The sequence below is a fragment of the Piliocolobus tephrosceles genome, chromosome 3 (genome assembly GCF_002776525.5).
Source record: "Piliocolobus tephrosceles isolate RC106 chromosome 3, ASM277652v3, whole genome shotgun sequence".
NCBI lineage: Eukaryota > Metazoa > Chordata > Mammalia > Primates > Cercopithecidae > Piliocolobus > Piliocolobus tephrosceles.
In genome coordinates, this window is record NC_045436.1 from 101,045,385 (window position 1) to 101,059,453 (window position 14,069).

The 14,069-nt window shown below is 40.9% G+C and overlaps 1 protein-coding gene across 5 annotated transcripts in view; it reads left to right on the forward strand.

Moving 5' to 3' along the window:
• The window catches only part of ABCG2 (ATP binding cassette subfamily G member 2 (Junior blood group)), a 139,355-nt gene that overhangs the window by 107,837 nt on the left and 17,449 nt on the right, over positions 1-14,069 (forward strand). For all 5 annotated transcript variants that reach the window (XM_023198088.2, XM_023198090.2, XM_023198089.2 and 2 more), the window contains 3 exons: positions 3,334-3,485; positions 6,346-6,447; positions 7,853-8,103. In XM_023198088.2, the coding sequence (XP_023053856.2) occupies positions 3,334-3,485; positions 6,346-6,447; positions 7,853-8,103 (505 nt within the window). The remainder of the gene's footprint in view (positions 1-3,333; positions 3,486-6,345; positions 6,448-7,852; positions 8,104-14,069) is intronic.

Below are 14,069 nucleotides of genomic sequence, written 5' to 3' on the forward strand. Positions count from 1 at the left end.
AAACAATTTCTTCCTCTTCTGTTGGAGGGAAAGTCACTTGAGAAGTGAAAAGCATTATCAAGAAAAACAAAGCAGGTAAGAGTGTAGGGAAGGATTGCTGTGATGAGGGTGGGGGCAGGGTTGGGCCTGTTTTGTGCTGTTTCTTTAGCTTCTTTACTCAACACCAACAGATACACACATACACATTTTTTCTATCTCTCTGCTCTGTAACACTGAACATTTTGTAGTTTTCTGAGTAGACTTTTTTATTTCACATCTTTTTCATCTTATTCTTCCACCTTCAGTGCTTTTTCTTCTTAACTTTCTCCTGTTGGGCCTTTTTTACTCTGCTTATATCATCTTCAGACTGGGTTGTGAGTCTCCCATTTTGCTTACCAGGAATCCTTAGCTTCTTCTGTTTCATATTGTGCTGAAATTGTTGACCTACTGGCCTGATCCTCTTTGAGGCAGAATGTCTTTGTATACGTGCTAGCATACAGTAGGTTCTTAGAAAATGTTAAAATTGAAGTGACTCTTCACATAAGATATTTTGAATAGTAACAGTTTTGAACGGTGATTTTGGCCCTTCTTCTACCTGTGTATTGTTATTATAATTATCACAAATATTATTACAATTCGAGGTGAGATTTGGGTGGGGACACATATCATTCCACCCCTGGTCCCTCCCTCCCAAATCTCATGTCCTCACAGTTTGAAACCAATCATCCCTTCCCAAGAGTCTCCCAAAGTCTTAATTCATTTCAGCTTTAACTCAAAAGTTCACGATCTAAAGTTTCATCTGAGACAGGGCAAGTTCTGTCCACCTATGAGCCTGTAAAATCAAAAGCAAGTTAGTAACTTCCTAGATACAACAGGAGTACAGGCATTGGGTAAATACATCTGTTCCAAATGGGAGAAAATGGCCAAAATGGAGGGGCTACAGGTCCCATGCAAGTCCAAAATACAAAGGGGCAGTCAAATCTTAAAGCTCTGAAATTATCTTCTTTGATTCCATATCTCACATCCAAGTCACACTGATGCAAGAGGTGGGCTCCAAGGGCCTTGGGAGGCTCTGGCCTTGTGGATTTTCAGGGTACAGCCCCTCGCGTGGCTGCTTTCACAGGCTGATATTGAGTGTCTGTGGCTTTTCCAGATGCACAGTGCAAGCTGTTGTTGGATCTACCATTCTGGGGTCTTAAGCTATGATGGCCCTCTTCTCACTACTCCACTAGGCAGTGCCCCACTGGGGGCCCTGTGTAGGGGCTCCCACCCCACGTTTCCCATCTGCACTGCCCTAGCAGAGGTTCTCCATGAGGGCTTCATTCCTGAAGTTGACTTCTGCCTGGACATCCAGGTATTTTCATACATCCTCTGAAATCTAGGCGAAGGGCAGGCCTAACACTACATGGAAGCCACCAAAGCTTGAGTCTTCCACTCTCTGAAACAACAGCCTGAACTCTCTGTTGGTCCCCTTTAACCATGGCTGGAACATACGGCACCAAGTCTCGAGACTGCACGAAGCAGTAAGGCCCTGGGCCTGGCCCAGGAAACCATTTTTTCCTCCTATGCCTCTGGGCCTGTGATGGGAGGGGCTGCTGTAAAGACCTCTGACATGCCCTGGAGACATTTTCCCCATTATCTTGGTGACTAACATTTGGCTCCCTATTACTTATGCAAATTTCTGTAGCAGGTTTGAATTTCTCCTCAGAAAATGGATTTTTTCTTTTTTATCGCATCATCAGGCTGCAAATTTTCTGAGCTTTTATGCTCTGCTTCTCTTTTAAACATAAGTTCTAATTTCAAACCATATATTTGTGAGTGAATAAAACCGAATGCTTTTAACACACCCGAGTCATCTCTTGAATGCTTTGTTGCTTAGAAATTTCTTATGCTAGATGCTCTAAGTCATCTCTCTCAAGTTCACAGTTCCACAAATATCTAGGACAGGGGCAAAATGCCACCAATCTCTTTGCTAAAACATAGCAAGAGTCACCTTGATTCCAGTTCCCAACAAGTTCCTGATCTCCATCTGAGACCACCTCAACCTGGACTTGATTGTCCATATTGCTATCAGCATTTTGGTCAAAGCCATTCAACAAGTCTCTGGAGTTTCCAAATTTTCCCACATCTTCCTGTCTTCTTCTTAGCCCTCCAAACCGTTCCAACTTCTACCTGTTACCCAGTTCCAAAGTAGCTTCCAGATTTTTGGGTATCTTACGGCAGCATCCTACTCTACCAGTACCAATTTACTGTATTAGTCTGTTCTCATGTCTGCTAGGTATGTCTGCTAATAAAGACATACCTGACACTAGATAATTTATAAAGAAGTTTCATGGAATCACAGTTGCATATGGCTGGGGAGACCTCACAATTATGGCAGAAGGCAAAGAAGCAGCAAAGGCATGTTGTACATGGTGGCAGGCAAGAGAGCTTGTGCAGGGGAACTCCCATTTATAAAACCATCAGATCTTGTGAAACATTTTCAGTACCATGAGAATAGTATTGGGGAACTGCCCCCATGATTCAGTTATCTCCACCTGCCCCTGCCCTTGATACATGGGGATTGTTATAATTGAAGGTGAGATTTAGGTGGGCACACAGCCACACCTTATCAACCTGTAAGTCATAACTCCTGTGAAAAGGTAAGTTAGCACTGTTTTGGCCATGGACTTAGACCAGAGATTAAATCCCAGCCTTGTCGCTTACTAACAGTGATCCCTTGGCCAGTTGCTTAGTTGCTTGATCCTTTAAGACATATTTATAAAGTGAGGGTAATAATAATAATATTAGAACTGCCTCATAACAATACTGTGAAAATTGAAATGAAGTTATCTCTAAAGTATTTAGCAAAGACATAGTAAGTACTCAGTTATGTTAATTGCATTATTAGGGCAGAAGAGTGAAAACTAATTTTTAAAGAGCCAGAAAACCTAAATGATAAGTCAGAGTGAGATATATGACCGTTTTAATATGTAGTCCATGGTTAGTTCTCAAATCTTGAAAATACTTGCAGATTACCTGGGTTGCTTCTTAAAATGCAGATTCCCTAGACCTACTCTCAGAGATTCTAATTCAATGTCTGGGAAGACTGTCCTAGAATCTGCATTTTTAATAACCATTCTAGTTGATTCTAGATTGTCAATGCAACATACTTTGAAAATTCCTATTCTGTTTTAACAAAAGCTTTGAATTTAGGTTTCCTAACCATAGGTAAATAATATGAGAAGAAAAGTTAGTAAGACAAAGTCAAGTTGAACTAGAAGCAAACAATCTAAAGGCAAGAATGGAGTATGTTACCAAGAAGTACAAGTTTCAGATATTTAATGACTCATTATTGTCTCACTTTTAACCTAGGATGTCTAAGCAGGGACGAACAATCATCTTCTCCATTCATCAGCCTCGATATTCCATCTTCAAGTTGTTTGATAGCCTCACCTTATTGGCCTCAGGAAGACTTATGTTCCATGGGCCTGCTCAGGAGGCCTTGGGATACTTTGAATCAGCTGGTAAGGTTGACTTTTTAATGCTGTAAAACCCTTCATTAATAGAATCCTGAAGGAGAGCAAAGCGGGTGTGCAGGAGTGCTGTTTGGTCTTTGGGTAGACATACCATGAGAATCTTATCACTTCCAAATATATTTGTTCCATTTGGTGCTAGTATTTTTCTTCATTGTGCACCACAGCTTGTTATTGAGGTATCTTTCTTGTCTTATTTGAATGTGCATGCATGTATGAGTATTTCTGCTGGGCCTATATTCTGCTTCCTAGTTATAGTGACCATTTCTTAAAAGCTCAGTAATTAATATGTTGGCCTTATAGCCAGTTATTCTGTCACTTGAACATTTTTGGATGCCTAATATGGTTGTCTTCTTGACCATATAACAGATGAGGCCTTATAATTTTTTCCCCTTGCACATGATGTTGGTCTGCCCTGATGAGCACTCATGGAGATGCTACTTAATTGTATTTATTTTTATTTTTATTATTTTTTTTGAGATGGAATCTCACACTGTCACCCAGGCTGGAGTGCAATGATGTGATCTTGGCTCACTGCAAGCTCTGCCTCCTGGGTTCACGCCATTCTCCTGCCTCAGCCTCCTGAGTAGCTGGGACTACAGGCGCCTGCCACCATGCTGGGCTCATTGTTTTGTATTTTTTTAGTAGAGACGGAGTTTCACCATGTTAGCCAGGATGGTCTTGATCTCCTGACCTTCTGATCCGCCGCCTGGGCCGCCCAACGTGCTAGGATTATAGGTGTGAGCCACTGCGCCCAGCCAATTTTGTTTTTTAGGGTTTGTTTGTTTTTTTCTTTTGAGATGGGATCTCACTCTGTCACCCAGGCTGGAGTGCAGTGGCACAATCTTGACTCACTCCTTGAGCCTCAACCCCCCGGGCTCAAGCCATCCTCCCACCTCAGCCGCCCAAGCAGCTGGGACTATAGGCACATGCCACCATAGCTAGCTAATTTTTGTATTTTTTGTAGAGTCGGGGTCTTGCCATGTTGCCCAGGATGGTCTCAAACTCCTAAGCTAAAGCAATCTGCCATGGCCTCCCAAAGTGCTGGGATTACAGGTGTGAGCCACCATGCCCGGCAGACACTACTTAATTTTCTGGTAACTGTAGATTGCAACTTTAGCACTTGAGTGGGTATCGGTCAATACAGTGGTTAGTCCTAAACCTGACTTAGATGGACCAAAATTTCTAACAATCTTGGACTGCATGGTTCTTTTTATTTTAAATTGAAATGTGTGATTTTAAAAATTTTAGATAGAAATATGCAAGTTTTTTTAATGGCTTGTGCGGTCTGCCTCATTTTAGAGATATTTGGATATGATTATAAATGATTCCCTATGATCCTAAATATAATTTTAGATATTCATTGGCCATGTTTCTTAGTTTTTAAAAAAGGGGATTAACTAAGAGTCAGATTTCAGGCCACACTGAGTTCAGATGATCTCATTATCTGAAGCTGAACGGTTCAGGTGTGCTGTGCTGGCCATGTTCTATCGAGAATACTGCTCAGGGGATTTGTTCTCTATTTGGAATTATAGCAGCACAGCAGTTGATTTGGATTTTGGAATTAATTAATTAATTTACTTTTGAGACAAGGTCTCACTCTGTCGCCCAGGCTGGAGTGCAGTGGTGCTTTCTGAGCTCACTGCAACTTCTGCCTCCCAGGTTCAAGCGATTCTTGTGCCTCAGCCTCCCTAGTAGCTGAGATTATTGTCATAAGCCAACACACCTGGCTAATTTTTGTGTTTTTAGTATAAATGGGGTTTTGCCATGTTGGCTATGTTGGTCTCAAACTCCTGGGCTCAAGTGATTTGCCGGTCTCGGCCTCCCAAAGTGCTGGGATTGCAGATGTGAGCCACTGCACCTGGCCCTGGACCTCTGAATTTAGTATGTGGGGAAGCAGTCATTGCTGATGTGGGTTCCATCATTCTGGCATTCCCTAGGTGAACTCAGAGAGCAAAACACACCTGGGCTTTTGGTATTTTTTTCTTGGGTCTATATTTAGATTTTTGAGGAAGTACTGTTAAGCACCAGAGCATACTGATAGCTATTTCAGGTCTCATGAATTACGATAGGTACGGACCAAGCACTAATGCAAAATGCCCTGCAAATCCAAGGTTGGCTTGGAGTGTTTTCTTCTTCTTTTCCTTTTCCTTTTTCTTTTCTTTTCTTTTCTTTTCTTTTCCTTTCTTTTCTTTTCTTTTCTTTTCCTTTCCTTTCCTTTCTTTTCTTTTCTTTTCTTTTCTTTTCTTTTCTTTTCTTTTCTTTTTCTTTTCTTCTTTTCTTTTCCTTTCCTTTCCTTTTGTTTTTCGGCCTGGAGACAAAGAATTGCTGAAATATTGTGTGATAGGCTGGGCACAGTGGCTCATGCCTGTAATCCCAGCACTTGTGGGTGGATCACTTGAGGCCAGGAGTTAGAGACCAGCCTCGAACTGGTCGAACATGGTGAAACCCTGTCTCTACTGAAAATACAAAAATTAGTTGGACGTGGTCATGCACGCTTCTAATCCCACCTACTTGGGAGGCTGAGGCAGGAGAATCACTTGAACTCGGGAGGCAGAGGTTTCAGTGAACCAAGATCCCCTACCACATTCCAGCCTGGGGGACAGAGGGAGACCCTGTCTAAAAAAAAAAAAAAAAAAGAAAGAAAGAAACCAAATATATATATATATAGTGTGATTGAATATATAAAAAGAAAGGGTAAAATTAATGGGGGAAGAAGAGAGAAAGAAAGTTAGGGAGAAGTCGTTAGATTCTGTCTTCTCTAGCCTCACCTCCCTTGCCCTCTGAAAGTGACTTCTCTTTATTTTCCAAGACCATCATGTTTGTGTTTTTGGGCTGCCTTCTTTCATAGGTTATCACTGTGAGGCCTATAATAACCCTGCGGACTTCTTCTTGGACATCATTAATGGAGATTCCACTGCCGTGGCATTAAACAGAGAAGAAGACTTTAAAGGTATATGAATGTGTTACAGTCCCAGATTTTTGCCTAATTGAATTGGCTGAAATTTAACAATGTGGTGGCTAATTAAAATGTGACTTCGTGAATTTCTGGTAATGCAGTCTTCTGATCCCAGTCAACACAAACATTTTGTTGTCTGTGAGTGCTGCTGGTGTTTTTGATTTAATTTATAAATGAGAATTTATATGGTGGTGTCAGTTCCAAGAGGAGTTAACATTTTTTAAAATGCTCACTGTTTATATAGTGTTTTTAAAATAAGAAACTTGGCAATGTATGCATTTGCATATAGTAGGAAGCAACAACCAGATTTTTTTTTTTTTTTTGAGACGGAATCTAGCTCTTGTCACCAAGGCTGGAGTGTGATGGTGCTATCTCGGCTCACTGCACCCTCTGCCTCCTGGGTTCAAGCCATTCTCCTGCTTCAGCTTCCCGAGCAACTAGAATTACAGGCCTGTGCCACCACACCCAGCTAATTTTTGTATATTTAGTAGAGGTGGAGTTTCACCCTGTTGGCCAGGCTGGTTTTGAACTCCTGACCTCAAGTGATCCTCCCACCTTGGCCTCCCAAAGTGTTGGGATTACAGAAGTGAGCCACCACCCCCAGCCACGACCGGAGTTTTATATTAAGAATTAGAACTCTATGGTAAGAAGTCTGTTTTAAAAGAATTAAGGTCAAATAGGAAAACATCAGTGGGTTTGCTATATTGATAAGACTATGGCAGGAGACAGCCTAGTTCTCTGTGCTTTTCTTTTTATTTATTTTTCTCTTTTTAAATATATATTTTAATTTATTACTTACTTTATTTATTTTTATAGAGACAGGGTCTCATTTCATTGCTCAGGCTGGTGTTGAATTCCTGGCCTCGCATGATCCTCCTGCCTCTGCCTTGCAAAATACTGGGATTACAGGAGTGAGCCACCGTGCCTGACCTGTTATACTTTTCTAATGACAGAGCTCATAATTTTTTATTTCTATTTTTCCTTTTTTTGAGATGGAGTCTTGCTGTCTCGCACAGGCTGAAGTGCAGTGGTGTGATCTCAGCTCACTGCAACCTCCACCTCCCGGGTTCAAGCGATTCTCTTGCCTCAGCCTCCTGAATAGCTGGGATTACAGGCGCGCACCACCACACCAGGCTAATTTTTTTTGTATTTTTAGTAGAGATGGGGTTTCCCCATATTGGTTAGGCTGGTCTCGAACTCCTGACCTTGTAATCCACCTGCCTCAGCCTCCCAAAGTGCTGAGATTACAGGCGTGAGCCACTGTGCCTGGCCTATTTTTTCTTTCTAAAGCTTTAGAATGAAGGTGTTAGGGAAGAATCCAAGAAAGGGGTCACAGAAAAAATGGGCTAAATTAGTTGTTATTTTGTTCATGTTTCCTTTTTATTCACTGATTGCAAAGCCACGGAGATCATAGAGCCTTCCAAGCAGGATAAGCCACTCATAGAAAAATTAGCCGAGATTTATGTCAACTCCTCCTTCTACAAAGAGACAAAAGCTGAATTACATCAACTCTCCGGGGGTGAGAAGAAGAAGAAGATGACAGTCTTCAAGGAGATCAGCTACACCACCTCCTTCTGTCATCAGCTCAGATGGGTTTCCAAGCGTTCATTCAAAAACTTGCTGGGTAATCCCCAGGCCTCTATAGCTCAGGTAACCAGCAGATTCTTTTGAAATACTCAGATGGAAACAATGTGGTTCTGTTATCCTCTGCTTCAGGATATGTTTATCTTCTACCCACCCTTCCAGTTATTTGTTATCTTCACTCCACCTGGGATATAGAACCAGTCAGCAGAACAAATAAAGGACAATTAAGTTTTACGTTTGGAAAGCTTCTGTTTTTTTGAGACAGAGTCTCACTCTGTTGCCCAGGCTGGAGTGCAGTGGCATGAACTCAGCTCACTGCAGCCCTGACCTCCCTGGGCTCAAGTGATCCTCACACCTCAGCCTCCTGAACAGCTGGGACTACAGGCACATCACACCACATCCAGCTAATTTTTGTGTTTTGTGTAGAGACGGGGTTTCGCTGTGTTGCCTAGGCTGGTCTTGAACTCATGGGTTCAAGTGTTTCTTCTGTCTCAGTCTCCCACAATTCTAGGATTATAGGTGTGAGCCACTATATCTGGCCAGCTTCTCTTTTTTAGTGGTTTCTTAGACTACCCTAACTCAGACTTTTTGTGATTTAGACAAGCTGTAATGAATAATCTGAGTAGAAAAATGGTTTTTTTTGGGAAACTGTGAAAGAAATGTCAGCCATGTTTGGAGTTTTCCGGTAGCTGTTCACTTTCGTTCACTGGTTCATTCAACATGTTCTTGTAGGGCCTGTGCTGTGCTTTAGGGATGTGAATTCAGTAGTGAACAAAATGGGCAAAAATAAAACTCTGCTCATGGAGCTAATTGTCTGAGGAAGACAGGCGTGATAAATAATAAATAAATTAAATACATAGCATGTTAGATGGTAGAAGGAACTATGGGGAAACTTTAAGCAGAGAAGGGGTGGGTGGAGAAAGGGGAGGAAGAGAGAGAAGTAGGGAGAAGAAGGTTAATTTGCAGTTGGAATCAGGTGATCAGGGAAACCTTCACCTACTGTCACTGAATACACCTGAAGGGAGTATGTACTGGCCACTCCAAGGGAAGAGCCTGTGTGCAAAGTGCTATTCCTTATCATTGACCTTCCTTAGACAGTTTACAGGTCATAGAAACATAGTAAGCAAATTTGAGTTCACAGAACAAGGCTATTCATTGTTAGATTAACTTTCTGTTAGTCAAAATGAGATAATGTTTCTTTATTCTTTGGTTTGCTCTTAAATAGTGATTATTACTCCTTATGGTTTTTGTTATTCTTTTCTTTAAACATTTTTTTTTTTTTTTTTAGAGACTGAGTCTCACTCTGTCACTCATGCTGGAGGGCAGTGGTGCAATCATAGCTCACTACAACTCCAAACTCTTGGCTCAAGCGATCCTCACACTTCAGCCTCCTGAGTAGCTGGGACTACAGGTGTACACAACACCTGGCTGATGTTTTGATTTTTTGTAGAAACAGAGTCTCACTATGTTGTCCTGGTCTGGATCTCCTGGGCTCAAGTGATCCTCCTGCCTTGGCCTCCCAAAGTGCTGGGATCACAGGTGTGAGCCACCATGCCTGGCCTTTTCTGTTATTCTTAACCCCTCTGTCACCCAAAACATAAGTACTCCCAATTCATTGGTCCGTTCTTCAAAGAAGTCAATTTAGCTGGTTAATTTGGGGCTGTTATTTTTATGAACAATATTGAGTTTCTGTTGAGTACCAAAAGATGGCACATTGTTGGCTGTAGTAAAATATTACTGACGTTTAAATTTGTGCATCATAATTTCTATACCTAGGTATATATATAAATATATCTAAGAGTTTGTAACCCTAGTTGAGTGATACTGCTAATTATGTGTGTGTGTGTATATATATGTGTGTATATATATTATGTGTGTATATACATATTATATATGTATATATGTATAGCCACATATATGTATGTATAGCCATACTGCTAATTAAGTGTATATATAAATATATCTAAGAGCTTGTATCCCTAGTTGAGCCATACTGCTAATTGCTCCAAATGTTTTTAGTACTTATACTTTGGTGTTTCTGTCAAAACACTGGGACTTTTACATACTATCAATTGAGGGTAAAATTTTATTCTTTGAGCATAGATTTGATGTATCATTTGGAAATCAGTCTGGTAGAATCAACCTGGGTTACTTACTGTCAACAGTGAAATGATGTAATGAATTGCTCCTTTGGTGTGATGTATGCATTAGATTTTTCTTACTTGGAAAATAACTTGAACTATCTTGCTTCAAAATGTGGTTTATAAATTTCTTGTCCAAATCACCTATGTGGTAATTCTGGAGAGGGCATAATTGGAATATAGCTGTTTTTCACACACTGAGATTCTGCATGTTTTGATACTGGGCTTCCTTCACAATGCTAACACCTGGCCTAGTGCCTCCAGGTTTAGCTTCCCTGCCTCATCAGTGGACTCACTTTCACAAAAGGAATTCCAGCCACGTTCAGAGTAGTGGCAGTCTCTTAGATTAAGAATAGAACCTTGGATCTCCCTAAGCATCTGCTTAGCAGAACAAGTTTTGTTTAGATTTGTGAAAAACTGGAATATTATCTTAGGGCAGGAGTAGGCAAACTTTTTTTTTTTTTTTTTTGTAAAGGACCAGGTAGTAAAATATTTTAGGCTTTGCAGACCAAGTAGTCTTTGTCTCTTTGTCTCAGGTAGTCAGCTCTGCCGTTTTAGTGTGAAAGCAGCCATAGCTAATAACATAAATAAACAAATATGGCAATATTCCAATAATAAATGAAAGGCTGGCTAGGTGCAGTAGTTCATGCCTATGATCCCAGCACTTTGGGAGACCAAGGCAGAAGGATGCTTGAGGCCAAGAGTGTGAGAACAGCCTGGGCAATAAAACAAGACCCTATCTGTTTTTTGTTTTTTGTTTTTTGTTTTGTTTTTTTTTTTTTTGAGAGAGAGTCATGCTCTGTTGCCCAGGCTGGAGTGCAGTGGTGAGGTGTCGGCTAACTGTAACCTCCGCCTTCTGGATTCAAGCAATTCTCCTGCCTCAGCCTTCCGAGTAGCTGGGACTATAAGCACCTGCCACCATGGGAAGCTAATTTTTTATTTTTAGTAGAGACAGGATTATACCATGTTGGCCAGGCTGGCTTCGAACTCCTGACCTCAGGTGAGTCCACCCACTTCAGCCTCCCACAGTGCTGGGATTACAGGTGTGAGTCACCGTGTCCAGCCAAGACCGCTTTAAAAAAACAAAAAGGTAACTTTCATTTTATTCCAATAAAACATTATACATGGGCACTGAAATTTGAATTTCATATAAATTTTATATTGTGAGAAATATTATTCTTTTTGACTTTTTATTCAATGATTAGTAAAATGAGCTAGGTGTGGCGGTGCATGTCTGTAGACCTAGCTACTCAAAAGGCTGAGGTGGAAGGATTGCTTGAGACCAGAAGTTTTGAGGCTTCAGTGAGCTATGTCAGTGAGCTATGATTATACCACTGCACTCCAGCCTGAGTGACAGAGTGAGACCTTGTCTCTAAAAAATAATAAAAAATAAAATAAAAAACCATTCTTAGCTCGTGGGTGAACAAAGATAGGTGGCTGGCCCTATTTGATCTGTGGGCTATAGCTTAGTGATTCCTTATTTAGGGTTTATAATTTTGTATGTTTTAATTCTGAGTTCTTGAAAATTGAGTTGTTAAAATGTTTTATGACTCTCTGCTGATAGATCTTGTATCTGTTGCTTTACAGCTGCACTTTGGCTTGAACTAGTTATTTCTTTATATGATTCAAATTTGGCCTCTGATCATGCGGCTACCAAAGGTTGTATCTGGAAAATCTTAGAATGAATGCATTATCTGTATGAGAAGATTTCATGTTCATTTAAGGTGCCAAGTGTTTCCTGAACAGCTCAACTTGGAAGCAGATGGGGTCTGTGCACTCCATTGTACATTGTTTAGTTTGCGTGTTTGTTTTCCTTTCTTTAATGCCAGAAAGAATAACACAGACACACCTTATAAAAGCATGCCAAGGTTACGGGATTGATTATTTTGTCAATATGTTTGAAAGCTGACTTTGAAAACATTTTTAGAACTTTGAAACTTTTAGGAAACATCTTAATCATAATATTCAGTGTTAGTATAAGATAACAAGTTTGAATGAAAACTTGACAAAGCATGTGGAATGTTTAGTTTGAAAAGTCTGGGTTGGGCATGGTGGCTCATGCATGTAATCCCAGTGCTTCGGGAGGCCAAGGTGGGCGGATCATGGGGTCAGGAGTTCGAGACCAGCTTGGCCAACATAGTGAAACCCCATTTCTACTAAACGTACAAAAAATTAGCCGGGCTTGGTGGCTGGCACATGTAATCCCAGTTGCTGGGGAGGCTGAGGCAGGAGATTCGCTTGAACCCTGGAGGTGGAGGTTGCAGTGAGCCAAGATTGTGCCACTGCACTCCAGCCGGGGCAACAGTGCAAGACTCCATCTCAAAAAAAAAAAAAAAAAAAAAATCCTGAATTGAATGTTCTTAAAAGTTTTACTGTGTGAAAATATAGACTCTTACATGCACACGCATGAATGCATGTGGATACAGTCATCTGCATTTATTTTGGAAGCTTGGTCTGCTGAAGTATATTCTGAGGGTAATGAAAATATGCCAGCATAATGGATTTCCCCCCAAAATTTCTAAGTGAATTTTAAAAGACATCTCATAAGTAGAAACATTGAAATAATGTTTTTTCCATACTAGGTTCTTCACAAACTAGTTATCACAGATCATGGTACTGTTTTTGCAGTTTGGTGTGCTTCATGCCAAAAGTGTCCTTGATCAGTTACTTTAAATCTTGATACCACTAGACTGTTGGAGTATTGAGATTTCGTTTTTTTAACTTTGATGATTCCAAGATATGGTGGGATATTTTGTCTTCTTTAGATTACCACTCTTTTTTTAAAATTTTTATTTATTTATCAATTTATTTTTTGAGACAGTCTCACTCTGTCACCCAGGCTGGAGTGCAGTGGTACGATCTCGGCTCACTGCAACCTCCACCTCTAGGATTCAAGTGATTCTTGTGTCTCAGCCTCCTGAGTAGCTGGGACTACAGGCGTACACCACCATGCCTGGCTAATTTTTTTGTGTGTATTTTTTTAGTAGAGACAGAGTCTCACCATGTTGCCCAGGCTGGTCTCAAACTCTTGAGCTCAGGCAATCTGCCCCGTCGGCCTCCCAAAGTGCTGGGATTACAGGCATGAGCCACCATGCCCAGCCCATTTCTTGTTTTTTAATATTTAACTCATGAGTAAATATAAGTAGGATTTTCTCAAATAAATTATTTCATAACCTAACCCTTAACCCTTTGCTTATTGAAGTGTCCTTAAGAGATGCTTTGTCCTAGAAACAAGAGTGATGTTTGTCCAATCTCCTTAGGAGCTATAGAAATCTACTGAGTGGTGAAGAATGGTGAGAACGGCAGAGAATTGGCAGCTTAGGTCTGCAGCATTGGCTATAGGCCTCACTGGCTGAAGCGATGAGGAAGCAGTGATAGGAGATGGGTAGTGGAAGCATGCAGAGTGTGTACAGAGAAAGCTGGCCGAATGCTTTGGTGACAATGACAATGCACTTTTCCAGTGCAGGCATGGACTCCCTAGAGGTTGGATAGGCGGGCTCCATCTCACCCCTCTTTCCTCACTGTGCAAAATTCCATTGTTAGAATTTTTTAAATGTGTGCTTTAAAATTTTTATTTATTTTTAATGTTAAGAATAAAGATATCCTGTTCTCACTTTAACCTCTTGAAGTATAAAATGACTCATATTCGTTGGCACAAAGGTTGAGAATTCAGTTCAGGGTCAAAACCGTTAGGCACCTGGACTTTACTTTGCCAAGTCTTGCATTGCTCTGCTACCCTGTGTGGTATTCACAAGCTCAGTAACCTGATGCAGACCCTGAACTGACTGCCGGGTGGTACAATGGGAGGAAGAGCTGTTCCAGTAGTGTGCTTTGTGTCCTACCAGTCTCCCCAAACCACAGATAACTTAATTTTTAACTTAGGAAGCAGTC